The sequence below is a fragment of the Schistocerca americana genome, chromosome 2 (assembly GCF_021461395.2).
Source record: "Schistocerca americana isolate TAMUIC-IGC-003095 chromosome 2, iqSchAmer2.1, whole genome shotgun sequence".
Lineage (NCBI taxonomy): Eukaryota > Metazoa > Arthropoda > Insecta > Orthoptera > Acrididae > Schistocerca > Schistocerca americana.
In genome coordinates, this window is record NC_060120.1 from 971,263,702 (window position 1) to 971,287,163 (window position 23,462).

At 43.8% G+C, this 23,462-nt stretch overlaps 1 protein-coding gene across 1 annotated transcript in view; it reads right to left on the bottom strand.

Annotated features, from left to right (window-relative positions):
• Positions 1–23,462, bottom strand: part of LOC124594580 (gastrin/cholecystokinin type B receptor-like) — a 641,947-nt gene that overhangs the window by 9,787 nt on the left and 608,698 nt on the right. The window contains exon 5 of the mRNA XM_047132951.1: positions 1,988–2,157. Within this exon, the coding sequence (XP_046988907.1) occupies positions 1,988–2,157 (170 nt within the window). The remainder of the gene's footprint in view (positions 1–1,987; positions 2,158–23,462) is intronic.

Sequence of the window (23,462 nt, forward strand, 5' to 3'; positions counted from 1 at the left end):
TGCCGGACCGAGACTCGAACTCGAGACCTTCGCCTTTCGCGGGCAAGTGCTCTACCGACTGAGCTACCCAAGCACAACTCACGCCCCGTGGTAATGTGTTTAACGTGTACCCGAAACACTATTCCTTAATGGCCCTTTCCTACTTAAAATATGTACAGGACCATATTTTGTTACATGGTATTTGTCGTGTGCAACGCAAAGGACTTGGAACACCAGCTGAACGAAAAAGAGTTTATTGAAAAGAGTCTGTAAAATGATTTGTAAAATGAACACCAATAGTTGTAAGGTAAGAGTAACGGAGAGTAGTAAATTAAAGTCATGTGATTGTAGAACAAATTTTGCTGTTTGGGTAACAAGATCACTATCAAAAGCCAAAAGAGAGAGGATACGTAATGCAGGTTGACGATGGGGAAGGAAGGAGTTTTATTAATCGAGAAATGTTTAAACGTCTAACCGACATTTATGTGTCAAAAAGTTTTCCTGAAAACCTTTGTACGGAATGCAGCTTTTTATGGACTTGGCGATAGTTACCTAGGACAAAGAACAGAAAGTTTTGACATTTGATACTAAAAATAAATGCTGAAAATCAGATGGGTAGATCGAATAACTAACGATGGGATAAAAAATCTAACTGAGGAGAAAGGGAATTACTGGCACAACTCCACTGAAAGATAGGATTGGCAGATAGGACATGTTTCGCCACTTTTATGCCATCTTCAGTGCTTACTTTTATTCTGGTCTGTAAAACGAATTATGATTTAGAAATAAATAGTGGAACAGAAAATAGGCCTAAAAATGTTATTTCTGTTATGACTTATTTCTTTGTTTTATAGAATGTCATGTACTGTACAACTTTCACAACGTTATTAAATAGCAAGCTGTTTGCAAGTACACGGCACGATCATAAACGTTGTATTTTGTAACGTTCTAAGGTTTATTGGACTCCCTTCCCACATTCTGTGTCATCCCGCGTCATTGGTTGGTGATTGGGAGCAGCTGGACTAAGCAATTACAGTCCCAAGTGCAATCTGCTATTAGCACAAAAGTAATTACACTGCCTTTGAATTGATGCCATGATCTGTAAGTATGGACGGCTGATGAATGGCTTCACATTGTGTTCCGCGATGGTTTGCGTTTCTGCACTAGCCCGTAAAACCATAATGGGTTCGAATACAGGCAACCAGGCGTTAGGTCCTGTTCATCCAATATTTGGGTGAGACAAAGCGGTGTTACCGCTGGCATCATGGTGTGGCAAGACACTGGATTGACCTCTGGTCATAACGGTAATGATGCAGGGAGCTTTGACGGCTCTGCTTTACATCACAAACGTAATGTGCTCCTCTTGTGGAACAGTATTGTGGGGCCATTTTTTAACAGGATAATGTTCCTCAACATACGGCACATGTCTCTATGATCTGCATGTGGTATGTTGAGATTCTCCCACGACCAACTAGTTCCCTAGATCCTCGATAGAATATGTGTTTGACCAGTTCAGATGTCAAGTATGCCCAGTGCCAATATCTAGGATATCAAGGACAGTTGTGCAACAGTTGTGCACCAGTTTCCCTTAGGACGGATACAAGTTTTTTCGATCTTATTCCCTATCGAACCGGTGCATGCATCCAAACCAGAACGGGTGAATACCATACTGATAATTGGGTCCATACTGCCAAGTTCTGTGTAAATTTAAATCGATTTTTTAATCACCAAAATAACATTACACACTTCATCAACCCATGAAGTTTCATTTAGTTTCATCAACCCCTTCTGGGTGCTTCAGTTTTTTTAGGGCAGTGTAGAAGGAATCACGCTTTGAGGCCAAAATCTGCGAATATTTCTTCATTATGTGTAGCTGCATGAACATTAATGAGGGTGTTGCGAACTGACAGCTATTTCATTATCAGTTTTGGGGGATGCATGGTACTGCTCAAGTGGGTAAGTACGTGACTAGTGTAGGACGCAGCAGCCGGCTGGTGGAGTCTCTTACCGGCAGCATGGTGATGGCCTCTCCATTTGGGCGGCGTGGGCAGACCTGCTCCTTGGACGACTCTGCGGTGATGGGTTCCGGCAGGTAGCAAGGCGGCAGCTGCTCCAGGGACTGCTCTGAGGAAGTGGACAGGCAACGCAGCAGCCGCCAGGAGTCCCGGGACCGCTTTCCTGCACACAACAGCCACACCACACTCACTCACCAGCTCTCTGCAGTATACCGCCATACGGCGAGCTGAGCAGGCCCACTGGCAGCCGTAACAGAGCAGCAGTTGTTCAAAAATTGTTCAAATGGCTCTGAGTACTATGGGACTTAACCTCTAAGGTCATCAGTCCCCTATAATGTAGAACTACTTAAACCTAACTAACCTAAGGACATCACACACATCCATGCCCGAGGCAGGATTCGAACCGTAGCGGTCGCGAGATTCCAGACTGTAGCGCCTAGAACCGCTCGGCTACCCCAGCCGGCAGCAGCAGTTGTCCAGTACACAGTAGTTTAGTTTAGTTTCTGTTTTTTTTCTATTTCTTTCCCACGTGCTTCTCCAAGGAAGTTAACCATATCTGTATATTTTACTGTATAGAAACTAACTGTAAGTTTTTGTTTTTGCGTAAATATTAGTGCATATACTTTTGGAAAGTGGTTTCCTAGTGTAATTTTCCCGCCGTCAGACCGCCATGTCACGCAAGTTTAAATATCATACTGGTACACAGCATACAGTTTAGATCAGTGCTTATATAGATTTACAGAAGGCTTTCGACACCGTTCCTCACAGGCGTCTTCTAACCAAACTGCGTGCCTACGCAGTAGTTGCGCGACTGTGCGACTGGATTCGTGATTTCCTGTCAGAAAGGTCACAGTTCGTAGTAATAGACGGAATCTCATCGAGTAAAACAGAAGTAACATTTGGCGTTCCCGAAGGATGTGTTATAGGGCCTCTATTGTTCCTGATCTATAGTAAGGACGTAGGAGACAATCTGAGTAGCCGTCTTAGATTGTTTACAGACGATGTTGTCGTTTACCGTCTTGCAAAATAATTTGGATAAGATATATGTATGGTGCGGAAAGTGCCAATTGATCCTGAATAAAGAAAAGTGTGAAGTTTTTCACATAAGTACTAAAAGAAATCAACTAAATTTCGATTACGCGATAAATCACACAAATCTGAAGACTGTAAATTCAGCTAAATACTTAGGGATTACAATTACAAATAACATAAATTGGAACGATCACTCAGATAATATTGTGGTTAGAGCAAACCAAAGACTGCCATTCATTGGCAGAACACTTTGAAGGTGCAACAGGTCTACTAAAGAGACTGCTTACACCACGCTTGTCCGCCCTATTTTGGAGTATTTCTGTACGGTGTGGGATCCGCATCGGCTAGGACTGGCGGATGACATCGAGAAAGTACAAAGAAGGGCAGTTTGTTTTGTATTATCGCGAAATAGGGGAGATAGTGTCACAGACATGATACGCGAATTGGAGTGGCAATCATTGAAACAAAGACGTTTTTCGTTGCGACGGGATCTTCTCATGAAATTTCACCAGTTTTCTCCTCCGATTGCGAAAACATTCTGTTGGCACTCACCTACATATGGAGAAATGATTATCACGATAAAATAAGAGATATCAGGGCTCGCGCACATAAATTTAAGTGCTCGTTTTTCCCGCTCGCTGTTCGAGAGTGGAACGGTACAGTGACAGCTTGAAGGTGGTTCATTGAACCATCTGCCAGGCACTTTATACTGAATAGCAGAGTAATCTCGTAGATTTTGATGGAGATGTAGATGTCTAGCCATCTTCAGGTAAGTGTCCGCCAATGGAGACTGCTAGTTCACGGTGTCGGCTTTATAGCAAAAAATGGCGCAGAAACGTATCCGCATTAGCGGCCGGCACAGGAGCGTCCTCTATCGAAAACCACGGTCTCTGCCAATACCGTTCCATCTGTGGCTCGAAAGTACATGTGTGAAGGTGAAACTACATGTCAGCCACCGGTCGGAACGCGTGCTCGCGTCGCTAACCACAAACGTCAGACGTCGCCAGACATTCATTAAGAATAAAATGCTTTGTCTCGGAAGACATTAAAGACATCAATGGTTTCCAAGACTTGTCCATTTAAAGTCGCCATCATGATTTATAAGATCTTGCGCTAGACGTGTTTCCACAGGTTCTTTAATTAGTGAATCCCAAAAGGATCTCGCCAGGAGCAAGATTTTTGTGGCAGAATAATCCATAGAGTGTGCTGTGGTAATACAATGCTCAGCTACGACCCACTTACTGTGGTCTATGCACCTTTCGTGTACTGTGCATGTCGTCTGAGCTACGTAAGCTTTGCCACAATGGCAAGAAATTTTGTAAATACCGGCCTTCCGCAGAGCCAGATCGTTCTTTACCGAACCGAGAAGGGGTCTAGTATTCGCCAGTGGCCGGAATATTACGTTAACTTGATGTGTTTTGATTCTGGCTACTTTAGACGAAAGCTTTCCGGCGTATGATAGGAAAGCCCTGGACTTGAACAGCTCCTTATATTCTTGATGTTGTGGATGGTCACGTGTCTACTCCTTAGCCCTGTAGTAATGTGATGTGGAGAGTAGCCATTACCTTTGAGCACCGACTGTAGATGTTTCAGCTTCTCTGTAAGGCTATCTCAATCAGAAACAATGCACCAACGTTGGTACCAGAGGGAAGAGAGGACTGCCCATGGCAACACCGTCAGTCTGCTCAAAATATTCGTTGTTAAATACAAATTAGGTTGAGAAAAGCACATGATGGAAAAGTGCTATTACATCGGCCGTTAACTTATTGCTGGGGAGTGAGAAAGTTTGATGCTGAACGAACTCCACCAGCTGACGTTACAACAGAGGCGTTGTGCATCACCGAGTGATTTACTATTGAAATTTCGAGACAGCACTTTTGACGATGATTCGGACAACATACTGCTTTCGCCCCAAGTACATCTTTCGTATTGGCCACGAGGAGAAAATTCAAGAGGTTAGAGTCAATACTGAGACTTATCGACAATCACGCACTATTCGTGAGTGGAACATGGCTGGGGGGCTCAGATAGTGGTATCGAAAGTGCCCTCCGCCACACACCATTAAATGGCTTGCGGAGTATGATGCAGATGTAGATGTAGATGGTGAGGTTTGAGTGTGACTCAGACCCAGCAAGCTATGAAAACAAGTTGTCAACAAGGCAATGTACAAACTGTTGGTCTGTATGGACATGGAGTGGACTGAACCATTGTCTGGAAATGGCTATGTTCGGATACTTGGAGACTATTTGATGTAATTAATTGACTTCATGTTACCAAACAACGACGGGATTTTTATGGATGGTAATGTGCCGTGTCACTGGGCCACAACTGTTCGCAAAGGGTTTGAAGAAAAATCTGGACAATTAGAGAGAATTTGTGCACAGTCACCGTTCACACCTCCCAGAAGAGCACTAAGACAGTGCCATGGAAACCGGACATACATCCCGAAGTAGCATATTACTTACAAAATCTAAAACTCTTCTGTTGTGCATACATATCACTGTAGTATTTGTATGCAGGCTCTTTCAACTCTAAGGGTACATCTACATCTACATCTGCCTGATTACTCCGCTATTCACAATAAAGTGCCTGGCAGATGGTTTAATGAAACACCTTCAAGCTGTCTGTCTACCGTTCCACTCTCGAACGCCGAGAGGGAAAAACGAGCACTTAAATTTTTCTGTGCGAGCAGTGATTTCTCTTATTTTATCGTGATGATCATGTGTCCCCATGTAGGTTGGTTCCAACAGAAAGTTTTCGCAAACGGAGGAGAAAACTGGTGATTAAAGTTTCATGAGAAGATCACGTCGCAGCGAAAAACGCCTATGTTTTAATGATTGCCACTCCAATTCACGTATCATGTCTGTGGCACTATCTCCCGTATTTCGCGATAGTACAAAACGAGCCACCCTTCTTTGAACTTTTCGAAGTCATCCGTCAGTCCCACCTCATGCGGATGTCACACCGCACAGAAATACTTAGCCGAGCGGTCTGAGGCGCTGCAGTCATGGACTGTGCGGCTGGTCCCGGCGGAGGTTCGAGTCCTCCCTCGGGCATGGGTGTGTGTGTTTGCCCTTAGGATAGTTTAGGTTAAGTAGTGTGCAAGCTTAGGGATTGATGACCTTAATAGTTAAGTCCCATAAGATTTAACACTCATTTGAACATTTGAACAGAAATACTCCAGAAAATAGGGTGGACAAGCGTGGTGTAAGCAGTCTCTCTAGTAGACCTGTTTCATCACCCAAGGGTTCTGCCAATGAATCGCAGTCTTTGGTTTGTTCTACCCTCCACATTATCTATGTAATCGTTCCAATTTAGATTATTTGTAATTGTAATCTCTAAGTAAGAGTACGCCTACATTAAACGACAGGAAGGCTAATGTACATTATGAAAATTGTATAAGTAACACGTACTGTTCCCATTCTTAACATCTCTAAGGTGAATCGCACCAAAGCGCTTCTCCTGTATAAAGTTTCCCTGAAAACTAACGTAGCTGGCGGGTAATGACGGTCACAGGACGTATTTTCTCTCTCTCGTCAGAGCTGAAACATTCCAGTGGAAACGTCTGTCATGAGAGTACGTATTAGAGTACGTTTGACATTAACAGTGATTAATTTATATATATTTTGTTCCATTAGCCTGGCTTTCACTTAATGTAGACGTAATATTACAGTGAAATAAACCAAAGTACAAATATGACTATGAAATGTACGCATGTCAGAGGATATTTAGAATTTGACGCGTGCTATGTAAGGCATGATATTATTGCCATTCTATGAATAATAAAATTTTAATTCCTTGTAACACTTTTTGAATTATTCAGCACAGGTCTCCACGTTGTGTTCGTTAAATATGAGTCAAACTAGTTGTTTGGAAAGCTATTAATTACATAAAACCTATGTTTTTCTAAGAGTACGTGAACCGTGTTGCGGTTTAGATAGTTGTCAATGTAGATAACGTCATCTAAAGTGAACCCAACGACTTGTAGTCCGAGCTGTGGAATATCGTTTTAAAGATCGGTGACAGACATCTCACCTACGTGGCCTCTACACTTCTGTCTCGGATGTTTACATACAATGGTATCAACGTAGTTCCAAAAGCCTAACCAAACAGATTGCTGCAATGTGTACAACTCGCGATTGTAGCTAGCAAAGGAAGAGCTGACTGGGACATCGCGCAAAGGAAATAAAATTGTACTTCCATTTGCATTCAGTTACTACGCAAAATGCTGCTTTTGAACAACAAACTCCAGATTACCAAACGAGTAGGATATGATGCCCTGATAATATAGCTGCGTGTTCCATTATTTCTGTCAGTTATTTGAGGGGGAGCAAACAAATGCTTGGAAACAATAATAACATTTTAGGGAACAAATCAGAGATCTGTGTACCCATTTTCCAAGTTTCACGGAACGTAGATTGGTAATAACTTTGGAATATGAAAGAGGAAATGTCGTTACACCGAAATATTTGGAAATAGTTGCCAGAAAAAATGCACTTGAAGCTGATTGGCCTGTTCGAATTGCCCACTATAATAACAAGCCCCTCGGCAATATGTACGTATCACACACAACAATATCTCTGGCAAAAAAAAAAACAAAAAGAAAAAAAAAACCGGCAACGGAACTCAGTAATAAACGATATCGTGAGAACACCATCCACTATAAGACACTGAGCCGGCTGTGTGACCGAGCGGTTCTAGGCGCTTCAGTCCGGAACCGCGTTGCTGCTACTGTCGCAGGTTCGAATCCTGCCTCGAGCATGGATGTGTGTGATGTCCTTAGGTTAGTTACTTTTAAGTAGTTTTAAGTCTAGGGGACTGATGATCTCAGATGTTAAGTCCCATAGTGCTGAGAGTCATTTTGTTACAAGACACTGAGTAGATAGGTCATAACTTCAGAATCAATTAGCGGAGCTGAGATACACCTTACTTATGTACTAGTTCTAGCAGAGTATTAGGCACTGAACGAAAGGAAATGAGTGATAGACAGTGCATATGGGAGAGCACCGAGAAAGCTTAAATTATACATGAATCAAAAAACGACGAAGCACCTGAGTTACAGCGTAATACTGGCGGTCACCAATAGTCTCTGAGAACCGATCTTTTTTTATTAAGAAATAAGTTATTTTTAACCGACAGTTTGACATTTATGACCAGAAACCGGAACTTTAAGCTTTATAAATCACGCAAAACGGCATTTTCAGGAGCTATAATAATTATTAAAAGGCAATCCAGTAAAACATTAGATCTCTTATTTATTACTGCCTATTTATTACTTACTATTTCTACTGTTATTACCATTATTAATATTATTTATTAGTTAATGTGTTTTACTACTTATTTACTGCATCACGCTACTCAGACATCCACAAAATCAGCGTATTAAAGTTAACATAGCGTTGTATCATACTTTTAAAGGAACTTAAACGTTTAAGGCATAATGGTAACTGTACTTCCCAGAAAAATGAAAAGACTTCTTCAAAGACTACGATTACAGTGCCAGCCGGCCGTGGTGGCCGAGCGGTTCTAGGCGCTACAGTCTGTAACCGCGCGACCACTACGGTCGCAAGTTCGAATCCTGCCTCGGACATGGATGTTTGTGATGTCCTTAGGTTATTTAGGTTTAACTAGTTCTAAGTTCTAGGGGACTAATGACCGCAGCAGTTGAGTCCCATAGTGCTCCGAGCCATTTGAACCACACTACTCAGACATCCACAAAATCAGCGTATTAAAGTTAACATAGCGTTGTATCATACTTTTAAAGGAACTTAAACGTTTAAAGCATAATGGTAACTGTACTTCCCAGTAAAATGAAAAGACTTCTTCAAAGACTACGATTACAGTGCCAGCCGGCCGTGGTGGCCGAGCGGGTCTAGGCGCTACAGTCTGTAACTGCGCGACCACTACGGTCGCAAGTTCGAATCCTGCCTCGGACATGGATGTGTGTGATGTCCTTAGGTTAGTTAGGTTTAAGTAGTTCTAAGTTCTAGGGGACTGATGACATCAGAAGTTAAGTCCCATAGTGCTCAGAGCCATTTGAACCATTACAGAGCCTTATCAGCTTATTAGTTACGCATGACAACCACATGCTTTTTTTTACATTTTTGCATTTTTTACATTTACATTTTTTACATTTTTTTTACAGTCATGTTAAATCTCCAGTCAGATAATACGTTTCTCATGTGATAAAATTCTCTCCATGTCAACAGAGGTAAATGGAGCACATGTAAAACACTTAACTGTTTTAACGTTCATTCCTACTGTAATAGAACTATCACGTTGTAGAAGTTTGAACGTTTCTAAGTTTGGCAGAATCAGGGTTTTTCGAAAACACCATTTTACACTTTCCCCTCTCGAATGGATTCCATTTGCCCGTCACTCCCTCTACTCTTCCTAGTGCATCATCCACAATTTTCACTTAATTCGTCAAAAGTAGCCCTGTTTTTTTGAAGCTGGCAGGTCACTTGTGGCAGGGAATCGAACTGTATCACAATGAAGGTTAAGTCAATTCTCGCTTCCGAAGATTTTTCTGCTGTAGTTGAAGGTGCTTCTGCATACAGAGCGATGTCCACATTAGTAATACTCGGGATATTTCAAACGGAGTAAATTGTAGCTGAAATCAGCGTCTACCATCTAGTTATGACTGGTTGATGGGGCAGAGTTAAGTCTAGTGCAATGGCTTTAAGTATCTGAATCACTGACAGGGCTTTCACAACGATCTACATAATAATAATACTTAATAATGGAAATCAATTTGTCGGTATCCGGAAATAAGCTTCGTACCTCTTCTGACACCGTGTGAAAGACGCGGACTACGCAGGTCAAGTGACACATACTTAGGAATGCCACTTTTAACGTTGTCCCACCCTTTCCCATATACGGTGGAGTGTCTTTAACCGGAAGTAATACACTGTAGTATTTAACTTCTTCCGGTCTCGGTAACTGTAATGAACTGGTAAATAATTACTGCACAGATAAATTTAACTTTTTCCCGACACCTTTTTTCAAGCAAGAATGTTTATATTGATTCATTTTCTGAAGGATCTAACGGTCAAACAACGATATTGGCAATAAAACGACACGTGGGCTCAGTTGAATTGTCGATTTAAATCCAGATTTTTAATTACGTTCTTCATCTTTAACGAATTTCATTGCAGCAGAACCAGAACATTGTATAAACGGAATAGGTTTCTGTATAAATGGGAGAGTAGGGCAGAGAGTGAGCTATTACGAACAGCTCAGTGGTAGGATTGTTGTCACATTCAACAGCAAACCATCACCGACAGCGATATTGCAAGTATACATGCCGACGTGGCAAGCAGAAGATGAACAGATGGAGAAACTATATAAGGATTTCGAAAGGGTAATTCAGCATATAAAGGGAGATAAAAATCTAACAGTCATGGGGGATTGGAACGCGGTTATAGGGAAAGGAAGTGAAGGAAGTGCCACAGAAGAACATGTGCTTGAAGGTAGGAATGAAAGAGGAGAAGGCTAACTGAGTTCTACAATGAATTTCAGCTAATAATAGCTAATACTCTGTTCAAGAATAACAATAGGAGGAGGTATACTTGGTAAAGACCCAGAGAAACAGGAAGATTCCATATGTATTACATCACGGCCAGACAGACATTCCGAAATCGTATGACGGGTTTTAAGGCGTCCTCAGGTGCAGGTATAAACCCTGATTAAGAGTAAACGGATGTCTAAGAAAATAGTCCGGAAGAATCTATGTGAAAAGAAATGAGATGGTGAAGTACTGAGGAATGATATGTATGTGGATATTGCGATAGGGGATACCAGAATAGGCAGTTCAGTTGAAGGAGAGTGGACGTCTCTAAAAAGGGCAATCACAGATGGAGAGGCAACATAGATACCATAGATACAAGGAAGGTAATTGTGAAGATATCTTGGGTAAAAGGAGAAAGTCTTCAGTTGATCAACGAAAGAAGAAAGTACAAAAATGTTCACGGATGGACAGGAACACAGCACTGTGAATTCATTGTTGTTGTTCTGATCTTCAGTCCTGAGACTGGTTTGATGCATCTCTCCATGTTACTCTATCCCGTGTAAGCTTCTTCATCTCCCAGTACCTACTGCAACCTACATCCTTCTGAATCTGCTTAGTGTATTCATCTCTTGGTCTGCCTATACTATTTTTACCCTCCACGCTTCCCTCCTATACTAAATTGGTGATCCCTTGATGTCTCAGAACATGTCCTACCAACCGATCCCTTCTTCTAGTCAAGTTGTGCCACAAACTCCTCTTCTCCTCAGTTCTATTCAATACATCCTCATTAGTTATGTGTTCAACCCATCTAATCTTCAGCATTCTTGTGCAGCACTACATTTCGAAAGCTTCTATTCTCCTCTCGTCCAAACTATTTATCGTCCATGTTTCACTTCCACACATGGCTACACTCCATACAAGTACTTTCAGAAACGACTTCCTGACACTTAAATCTACACTCGATGTTAACAAATTTATCTTCTTTAGAAACCCTTTCCTTTCCATTGCCAGTCTACTTTTTATATCCTCTCTACTTGGACCAACATCAGTTATTTTGCTCCCCAAATAGCAAAACTCCTTTACTACTTTAAGTGTCTCATTTCCTAATATAATTCCGTCAGCATCACCCCAATTAATTCGACTACATTCCATTATTCTTGTTTTGCTTTTGTTGGTGATCATCTTATATCCTCCTTTCAAGACACTGTCCATTCCGTTCATCTGCTCTTCCTAGTCCTTTGCTGTATCTGACAGAATTACAATGTAATCGGTGAACTTCACAGTTTTTATTTCTTCTCCATGGATTTTAATACCGACTCCAAATTTTTCTTTTGTTTCCTTTACTGCTTGCTCAATATACAGATTGAATAACGTCGGGGATAGGCTACAACCCTCCCTCACTCCCTTCCCAACCACTGCTTCCCTTTCATGCCCCTCGACTCTTATAACTGCCATCTGGTTTCTGTGCAAATTGTAAATAGCCATTCGCTCCCTATATTTTCAAATTCTGAAGGTAGCAGGGGTAAAATACAGGGAGCGAAAGGCCATCACCTCCGCCACCTTCAGAATTTGAAAGAGAGTATTTCAGTCAACATTGTCAAAAGCTTTCTGTAAGTCTACAAATGCTAGAAACGTAGGTTTGCCTTTCCTTAATCTGTCTTCTGAGATAAATCGTAGGATCAGAATTGTCTCTCGCGTTCCAACACTTCTACGGAATCCAAACCGATCTTACCTGAGGTCGGCTTCTACCAGTTTTTCCATTCGTCTGTAAATAATTCGCGTTAGTATTTTGCACCCTTGACTTATTAAACTGATAGTTCGGTAATTTTTACATCTGTCAGCATCAGCTTTCTTTGGGATTGGAATTATTTTATTCTTCTGGACGTCTGAGGGTATTTCGCCTGTCTCATACATCTTTCTCACCAGATGGTAGAGTTTTGTCAGGAATGGCTCTCCCAAGGCTGACAGTAGTTCTAATGGAATGTTGTCTACTACCGGAGCCTTGTTTCGACATAGCTCTTTCAGTACCAGGAATCAAATAAATAGTAAGTACAGAGCAGCCAAGATGAAATGGCTGCAGGTAATATGCGGAGTAATGTATTAAGAAATGATAGTTGGCAGGAATTACACAGCGCATACAAAAGCCAAAACAAAAGCGAATGTGGCAACATTGTAGGTGCCACGTGACTTCCACTGTTAAAAGAGGAGGAGAGGCCAGATGGGTGGAAAGAGTACACTGAAGGCCCATTGAAGGAGAGGACTGGTCTGCGACATGATAGAAAAAATAAATTGGTGTCGATATGGAAGATATAGTGGATCCAGCATAGGACTCAGTATATAAAAGAGCTCTGGAAGACTTGAAATCAAGTAAGGCAGATCAGTAGATAACTTCCATTTCCTTCGGTAATCCAAACAAGACAGGTCAAGCCACTTTCATAGGGGCTGTCGACCTAGAAATAGAGGACAAATGAAGCCACTCTCATAGGTTTTGTCGGCCTAGAAAAAGCATTCGATAATGTAAAACGGTGCAAGATGTTCGAAACGCTCAGAAAAATAGAAGTAAACAAGGGAGAAATACGGTAAATATACAGTAAATACACGAACAAGAAGGGAATAGTAAGATTGGAAAACCAAGAACGAAGTGGTCAAATTGAACAGCATGTAAGACACGGATGCAGTCTTTTGCCCATATTGTACATCCAAGGAAATATGACATAATTAAAGGAAAAGATCAAGAGTGAAATTAACATTCAGAGCAAAAGGCTGTCAATGATACGGATCACTGATGACGTTGATATGCTTACTGAAAGCGAAGACTAATTGCAGGCCCTGTTCAATGGAATGCTCTAATGATTACAGAACACGTTTTGAGAGTAGACAGTAAAATGACAAAAATAATGAGAAGCAGCAGAAATGAGAATAGCTAGAAGCTTAATCCCAAAGTTGGTGTAAAATAATATGGCGTATAATAGTAGACGAGTTTAAGAAAATATTTCCAACATATGACGGACGAACCAAGGACAACATAAAAAGTAAAGTCGCGCAAGTAATTAGGGCTCTCCTGGCCAAGAGAAGTCTACTGGTATCAAATATAGGCCTTAAACTCAGAATTAGATTTCTGAGAATGAACGTTTGGAACAGCACATTGCGTGGTAATAAATCATGAATAGCGGGCAAACCAGAACAGATGAGTATCTAAGCGTTTGAAATGTGGTGTTGCAGAAGAACGTTGAAAATTTAGTAGACTGGTAAGATATGAATGAGGAGGTTCTCCGTAGTATCGGCGAAGAAAGGATCATATGGAAACGGTTGACAAGAAGAAGGGGCAAGATGAGAGGACATGTGTTAAGGCAGAAGGGGAAGACAGAAATCGGAATACCGCGAACAAATATTTGATGACGCAGAGTCCGAGTGCTACTTTTGAGATGAAGAGGTCGTGCACAGGTCACATCAAACCAAAGACTGGAAAAAAGACGGAGAGAGGGAGAGGGGAAAGAGACAGAGGGAGAGAGAGAGAGAGAGAGAACAAGATCAGCACAGGCACTTCTTACTTCCCGCTTGAGAATTGAAGTAAGGCTTAAGACACGTTCATAATATTTGTCAATCTTGAGAAAGCTTTTGACAGTGTTAAATGGAGCACATTGTTCAGAATCCTCGGAAAAACAGATGTGAGTCGTAGGGAGATATGAGTACTATGAGATGTTTACAAATTAACTGTGCAGAAATCAATTGTAATTGTGGAAAGGATAAATAATTTACAGCAACGATATTGCAATGCTGTTGTTATTCTGATGACAATGCATTATGGCGACCACAGCCGTTACTGAAAACATCAGACGGATTCGCAATTGCAAATAATGACTTCGATCAGCTGTAGAATGGAATGATGAGGATGAAAATTTGTGCGGGACCGGGACTGGAATCCGGATTTCCTGTTAATCGAGAGCGGTGGCCTCATCTTTTTTTTATCATACTAATTTATTTATTTTAATTTTTGTATTTGTTGAGATCACACAGGACGCCCTCCAGGCGAAAAATAATGGTGTGTAATTACCATCAATAACAAACAAAATAAAAAGGGAATTATAGAATTTAATGAAAACGCCCTCCTGGCAGAACAGACAAAATGGCATCCGCGTCACGCCAGCTTGTGGGTAGACACGCTCTGAATCCCAAGGCAGTGAGGCACGTTCCAGGCACGTCTTCACGATGAGTATTGCATTTGCCGGTACATTGTATCGAGTCCTAGTATTACAAAATCGCACTGAAATCACCTTCTCATACCTGGACGCCCCAGCTGCAGGGCGGGATCGAAGAAGTCACCACCCAAAAAGTTGGCATAGTATTGACGGTATCGCAGATGGTACACGAGAAATGTAAAGCGATCTTGCAGGAACGTCCAAAAATCAAGAACATTCTTATTACCTTCATGGAACAAATAAGAGATCCAGATCACAGCATTGGTCTTCGTACGTGGCAAATATGTCTCATACGGGAACAGAAGAGATTTCAGTGTAATGGCATGGGGAGCCGTACGTAGAAGAAAGGCAAGTATCTTCTGAATCAGCTGCCACACGTCTGCAGAAGATCCACAGATCAGTCGATGTTCGTCTGTATCAAGCATGTGACAACGAGGACACAGCGGCAAATCTGTCATTTTTATGACATGTAGACGAAGTTGTGTCGTGTATTTTCCATTAGCGATCAGATACCAGGTCTCACAAGCGCTCGTGTCGTGGAATATATGGTGCACAGAACGTCAAACCACGGGCCACGCTGCCGTTGGATTGGCTTTCCACAACATTCCTAGTATGATTTCTCATCATTAGGCGGTAAATATCACATGCGGTAGGGTTTCTGGTACTAGGAAAGTCGGCATCGATATAACTGTTTTCGATGAGAAAAGTCCTGACTAGTGAGAGCGAGGAAGAAATATAGGCTACTGCAACAGGTGCCACTCGAGAGGGAGGGGCCAGTTCGTCAATCAGGCTTCCCGATAATCCGGTTCGGCGGTGGGTCCACGACTTAACCATCGTACTTACATGAAGGGCAGCTGCCCTCGCTTGGACATTGACAAGGCTGGGGCCGCCATCTCGAGGAGGAAGTATCACCATGTCGTATCAGACTTTGAGGATAAGACCCACTCTTACAAAGTAGCCGAACGCCGCCTGAAGTCTGTATGCCATTGCCGTTGGCATCGGTAAAATCTGTGCTAAATGAGGCAGTCGTGAGACTAGAAGAGTGTTAACAAAATCCACCCTTTGTAACATGTTCAATGCTCTCAGGAGGTTGCCACGAACCATCAACCGGATACCTTGAAGCAGGCTTTTATAGGTAAATGAGACCGTGCGCTGCACATCATGCTTGAAGGTGATCCCCAATCATTTGAGCTTGTCCACTGATGACAATGGAGCGAAACTCCCTACTGGATGACCTTTACCGACGGACATAGCACTAGATTTCGTCAGGTTCACACGGCTGCCCGCAGCAGTCCCGTACTGGTTGATCCATGGCAGTAACTCTCGTACTTCATCCTCCGGTAGAACCAAGAACACCACGTCATTTGCATAGGCGCGGCAGATGAAAGCATTCCCCCTCATTGTTATCCCTGTCAGCCGGCTCCTTAAACCGTGTAACAGTGGCTCCAGGGCGATGGTGAAAAGGAGCATAGACAACGGACATCCTTGACGGACGGACCGCATGATATTAATAGGGCCCGCCACGCGGCCATTGACCAGCACTCGCTACGTGGCAACTCGGAGGAGCCGCAAGACGAACGTGTGGGGAAGGACCATTCGTCTGAGCAGGTTTTCTAGAAAGGCATGACTCAGTCTATCAAAGGCAGGTAGAAGTCCACTGTCACTAAGGCACCGCGACGGCGGCAGGTCGTGGCCAGTGCTATGACGTCACGGTAATCGCTGAGTGCCGTCTGTATGTTACAGTCACCACCATAGCATGTTTGATCCAGAGAGATGAAGAATGACGCGCCTAAGGCGAGCGGCAAGAATTCGGGTAAAAATCTTGAAGTCACAATTTAACATGGCCAACTGCCGATAATGTCCAACTCCCCGGCCTCCCGAAGGCTTGTAGACCGGGATAAGCAAGCCTTCTACGAATTCGGGTGTGAGGGGAAGCTCAAGGTTCATCAGTTCTTCATACATCGCAGTCCAGCGTGGGCCCATGATGTCGTGGAATGTGCCGCAACACTACAGCGGGAACCCGTCTGGACAGGGGGCGTTTTTCGCCGCAAACTTATGAAGAGCATGGGTGACGTCATCAGCCGTAATTGTTGCTGTGAGAATCTCCGCTGCAGCCTCGTCCAGGGTACCTGTCAAGGAACGGAGGACATCAGTCGTTAACGCCATGTGCAGGTCCTCTGCTGCATAGAACTGGTTGGAGTGATGCACAAAGCCTTCTACGATGTCATTCTGCGACATCAATCGACGACCATCAGGCTTGTCGAGGGCGTTGACCAGCTTTCTCCTACTCCGCTGCTTCTCTCTCATAATAAGGTGCATAGACGGGGCTCTCCTAGTACACAATCGTGTCATTTCGCGCGTTCTATTGTGCCTTCAATGCAGTGACGAATAAGAGAAATTATCTTCGCCTTAATCCGTTGAATTTCAATCTGTCGTCGAACAGAGGGGCCATGGTTTGCGAGTTCCCGGAAAATTGTGAAATAGTATTCCATTGTATGTTGTTGCGACAGCATTTTGTCGTGACCGCAATTTATCATCAAGCGACCTAAAGCGGGCTTGGTGCAGTCGATCCACCACCGGAGTGTTGAAGGATACGCTGGAAGGCGTCTCACACAGTTGTTCCACGTCGTTTGTACGACCTACCTGCGTTCCGGATCCTTGAGATGGGTGACATTCAGCTTCCACAGGCCTCGACCGCGCCACACCTTCTGCCTCTGGAGCGAAACGGTGCAAATGTAGGCAATATGGTCGGAAAAGGCGGTAGGCCATAACTCATCGTCAAACGTGGCAGTTACGATTACTTGGGTAACGTAGACACAGTCAAGACAACTTTCTGATGACTAGTGACGTACGTATATCCAGGTCCATCACCATGCACGCTGTCCCAAGTATCGGTGATGTTCAGTTCACGCACGAGCAGCTTGAGTTCCTGGCATGTGGTGAAATGAAAATGTTGGTCCTTCTCAAATAACACACAATTGAAATCGCCGCCAAGTATGATACGGTCGTAGCGGCCTACAAACAAAGGAGCGACCTGTTCTGAGTAGAATCGCGACCGTTCCCGTCGCTTGGCCGTGTCCGAGGGAGTGTAAACGTTGATGACTCGGACACCGTGGAAAGTCATAATAATACCCCTAGTCGATGGTAGGTAAATCACGTCGTCCACCTCAATGCCTTCCTTTAAAAGAATAGCCGTCCCACTGCCACCGTCAGCACTCGGCGTGAGGTAGGAAACATAGCCATAGATATTAGGAAACGTCTCTATGTGAACTTCCTGCAAAAGGGCAATATCGAGGTCCGACGCCCTCAATATTCCACGGAGAAATTTTAGTTTGACAGGGGTGCCAATGGTGTTGACATTGAAGGAGCCAATCCTGTAAGCTTGCGTGCAATTGGGACTACTGGGGCGCTCATGGAGACACGAAGAACAGCAGCGAACAGGAACCTTGTCCCAGTAGGCTTCACATCCCCAGCTGGTAATCCTGTCGATTAGCAGTCGTGGTTTGGTGCAGCAGCATTCGCTGCAGTCTCAACGGTGGGTGTTTCGTCGTATACATCGCCAGACCACGCATAGGTGCGTGGATGGTGTGCGTCCCGAGGAGTACCTGTGGAGTCCGAAGGCGACGTGACATCGGCGGTGGAAGAGTGGTGCTGCCTCAGCTGCTGTTCAACGTCCATAGGTACAGCGCCTGGCGCATGCAAAGATGGTTGTACCTCCGACGGGGTGCAGACTGGTGCTTCCAAGACGGAATCGTCCATCAGGACAACACCTTGATAGGTGTGATCCTCATCGTCTTGAGAGTGCGTCCTGCACGTGTCAGACGGGACGATCCGCCGTTTCCGACGTCTCTTTGGCGGCCCTTCTTTGCTCATGTGATCTTCAGTGTCCGAAGGCGCCTTTTCTGGCACAAGAGCGTTGGTAGTCACAACTATGGAGTCAAGGGCCATCCCCTGTCCTATAGATTGCTCACCACTGCACATATCCGGAGGAGGAGACAAGGGCATCGGTCTGTCCGCAACAGCCTGAGGCATTACCGGAGACGACGTTGTGACAGTAGTAGGAGCCAGTGGTGATCGCTGTCGGGGGTCGTTATGGAGAAAGTGACTAACGTCAGCGGTAGCGCCGTCGGAGTGGTCGTGGCTGGCAGGTCCCCAGACGGTGTGATTTTGCGTTGCAGACAGCTGGAACGGACGTGTCCTTCTTTGCCACATCCAGAGCATCTCTTCGGTTGGACATCATAAATAATAATTGCACGGCAGCCATCAATACATAAGTAGAACGGCACATGTTTCAAAAAATGGCTGTGAGCACTATGCGACTTAACTTCTAAGGTCATCAGTCGCCTAGAACTTAGAACTAATTAAACCTAACTAACCTAAGGACATCACACACATCCATGCCCGAGGCAGGATTCGAACCTGCGACCGTAGCGGTCGCTCGGTTCCAGACTGTAGCGCCTAGAACCGCACGGCCACTCCGGGCGGCGGCACACGTTTGGTTAGCTCTATGTGGATCTGTCGTACTCCACTGAGAGCCGGGTATGTAGTGAACTGAACCCACTTTCCAGCTGTATGACTAATCACCTTTCCATACGAGTGGAATGCAGATACCACCTCCTCTGAAGGCCCCTCGAAAGGGAGTTCAAATACACGTATCGTCAGCAGTCCAAGTCCCTCATGTTCCACAGTTACGTCACCGATGTGTCCATCAGAGTGACGGAACTTAAGACCACTTCGAGTTGCACTTAGAATTTTGTCACTTATGTCTTCGTTAACCAATTTCACGTATATCACTCTGCTCACTATAGACAGGTGGGTGCCAACAAGATTGTTGCAGTATATCTAGACTTTGATAAACTGTTCGATTTCCAGCGCTTTTGGTGGGGCATATTCAGGTGCAAAAGCTAATCTTCGGTGTCGGTTTTCTGTGGGCATAGGCCATCCTCTGTCGAAGGAAATGTAGCGCGCTAAGACGGCAGGATCACGTAAACAACTTCGCCAGCGAGCTGCACGGCGAGGATGTAAACAAGACGTCCGTGCCGCTAGCGGCACGGCTGACTGCACCATTTGGCTATCGGTGTACGACTGACGACCATACCCAAACTTCCATATGTCGTCAACCATACGTCTGCGATCTGTGTTCGCACATCCATTATGTGTATCCCCGTACGGATCAGACGTTGTGCTTGGAAGTCTCATGCCCGGTGTCGGAAGATAAATACGACTTTACAGTGCCGGCGTTATTAGATCGTAGACGTGTAGTTGACGACATATGGAAGTCTGGGTGTCGCCGTTATCCGTGCACGAATAGCCAAATGGTAAGGCGACCGCTCGCGACAAGCGGGAAATCCGGGTTCGAGGCCCTGTCATACACAAATTTTCATTGTGGTTATTCGATTCTACTGCTGCTGGTAGTCATTATTCGCAATTGCGAATTCGGCTGGTGAACTTACAGAAATGTTTCATATAGCACCGAATACCGTATATGGCTATTTTTTATCCCCGCCTAACACTATCCGTTCCCGACGTTCCCTGTAGATGTCACGCGCGAATGTGATATTCCAACAGTCCTCATGGAGTATGTGCGGTGCTGTTTACGGATGGATCCAAATCCGCTGCTACAATTCAGAGACAATTCAGGCTAAATATCTCAAGCATGCCACCATCTCAAAGACAAACTGTTATAAATTGGTACAGTCGTTTCACTGAAAGTAGTTCTGTACCAAATAGGACACCAGGCCAGTCTCAGGCGCAACAACTGAACAGATTCGGCAGTCTGGGTAAATCAACGACTCGTCTCAGATTAGAATTAAATATGCCTAATGTTACAGTGTGGTAGGTACGACTGCCGAGCTTGCTCAGTTGCTGCATCAGACATTGCATGTCGATCTTGACGAATGCGATGTACAGCCAGTCCCAGTGAAACGATTGTACAAATTAATAACAGTTTCATTTACAGTTTCACTCTGAGGTGGTGGCTTGTGACATTTAGTCCTACATTGTCTCTGAACTGCAGTAGCGGATTTGGATTTATAGGCCGGCCGGGGTGGCCGAGCGGCTCTAGGCTCTACAGTCTGGAAGCGCGCGTCCGCTACGGTCGCTGGTTCGAATCCTGCCTCGGGCATGGATGTGTGTGATGTCCTTAGGTTAGTTAGGTTTAAGTAGTTCTACGTTCTAGGGGACTGATGACCTCAGAAGTTTATTCCCATAGTGCTCAGAGCCATTTGAACCATTTTTTAATTCATAGAACCATAAACAACACTACGTACTCTCTGCACCGTTAAACGAGTCCAAGATGACTGTCGGAATAACTCATTCGCACGTGCCACCTAGTGGGAACGTCGGGAACTAACGGTGTTAGGCAGAAATAAAACATGCTGATATTGTCCACTTATTGCTGTATCAAACACATCTGTGAGTTATTTACCCTTTTCATAATTAAAGGCTACTTTTGTATAACCGGTCTATAAAGACCCTGTACATAATACGCACAAGAACCAAAACGAAAATACAATAATGGGTTGAGAACGAAATGTAAGAGATACGAGGGATGTAAGAAAGGGGTGTAGACCGTCATACAATCAGTTCAAGATACACTGAAGAGCCAAAGAAACTGGTACACCGGCCTAATGTCGTGTGCGGCACGCGCGAGCACGCAGGAGTGTCGCAACACGACATGGCATGTACTTGACTGGCGATAAGAACTTGAGATCAAAGGAGATTGTCGTATGAATACTCTGTTACTACTTTCACAACCAGCGATCAAAATTGGTAACCAATTGAAGACATAACGTCTGAAAATGAGTCCGTGATCATATTTTTGGCACTTTATTTTACAGGTCCTTCGTGATCACATATTTTTTTTACATTTCGCTATGACCGGTTTCGGCTACTGCCATCTTCAGATCACAAAATATTCTGATGTAGTATCAACGTTAAACTAAATATGTAGGTACATATTATTTACTATGTACCTACGTCAAACTAAACGTGTAGGTTCATAGTGCTTACTATGTACCTACTTGTTTAGTTTGACGTTGATACTGCATCAGAACATTTTATGACCTGAAGACGGCAGTAGCCGAAACACATCATAGTAAAAAAAAAAAAAAGTGATCAATAGGGACCTGTAAAATAAAGAATTGGTAATGGACGCTTAAGGCACAGAAATAGAATAACGTGTAATTGTGGAACGTCTATGGTACCTTGCGTGCGATAACCAACGTATCGGATTGGTGTATATATACCTCACAGCAAAAGAGGGAAAATTTTTCTACTATTACCCAAAAGAGCGAAATGTGTGATACGACTGTCGGAAATTGAGCTTTCAGTCGACAGGGCCCTTGCCGAAAATAGACATCACACACACAAAAATACACACACACTCTCTCTCACACACACACACACACACACACACACACACACACACACATATAACACACACACTCTCTCTCACACACACACACACACACACACACACACACACACACACACACACATACATACATACATACACGCAAACGCGGCTCACACACACATGACCACAGTCTCTGGCAGCTGAAGCCAGACTCAATTATTCTCGCAGTCTGTCTTCAGCTACCAGCACAACGGTCATCTGTGTGTGACTTGCGTGAATATATATATATATATATATATATATATATATATATGTGTGTGTGTGTGTGTGTGTGTGTCTGTATGTGTGTGTGGTCTATTTTCGACAGAGGCCCCGTCGGTCGAAAGTTCACTTCCCGGCAGCCCTTTTGTTGTGCCTGTCTGCGACTCAGCATCTCCGCTATATGTCGAGTAGCAATTATGCTTCTAATAATATTATTACATTACATCTTGGATTTTCCATTGTTTGAAGTGTGTGATACTTCATACGTCAAAGTCTCTCACTGATGTCTCGAAAAGACCCGCATTTTGAGACGAATTAAATGTGAGGAATATGTACAGTGCAGCCTTAATACTTCGATAACGTAATTACAGAAGGACTTTCCAGGCGGCTACCAAGACAATACAACGAAAGTGCTTAACATGAGAGTCTCGACGTGCCGTACAACTGCGATTTGACGCAGTGTGAATGCACGTGTTCTAGCTGCAAACTGTTTCTACGGAAGGAAGAAACCTCGTCAAGCCTTTTGTTCCTCTCCACTGGCTAACGGGGTAACTGTTCAGACTAGCGGTGCCATATATTCTTCTTGCTGCTCTCTTCCCCTCCAAATCGAGTCAAATTTAGCCACTTCGTTTTGTTAATTGAGGGCTCTGTTATTACCGCTCTTATGCATAGTGATTCCCAGCTACCGCCTCAGCTGCAATTGCGATTTCGGCACTTTCCTTAAATGACAAAGGAAAGAGAGGGCTTTAGAACCAAATGTCGGCAGCGATGTTATTAGAGAAGTACCGCTAACCCGTCTGGAGAATAATGGGCAAAGGAAAGGGCCGCTGTCTGTGTGCGGATAATTCTTGATATTCTCCTTTACTGGTTTAAGGAAGAAACCAATAATTAAGGCGTAAGCTACGGGGAGACGGGTAATACACCATATGAAAAAGAACCAAGAGGGAACAATAAGAATGAACGACTAAGAACGAAGTGCTCGAATTAAAAGGTGAGCAAGACAAGGCTGCAGTCTTTCGCCCCTACTGTTCAATCTGTACGTCGAAGTCGCAATGATGGAAATAAAAGAAAGGTTCAGGTGTGGAATTAAAATTTAAGGTGAAACGATA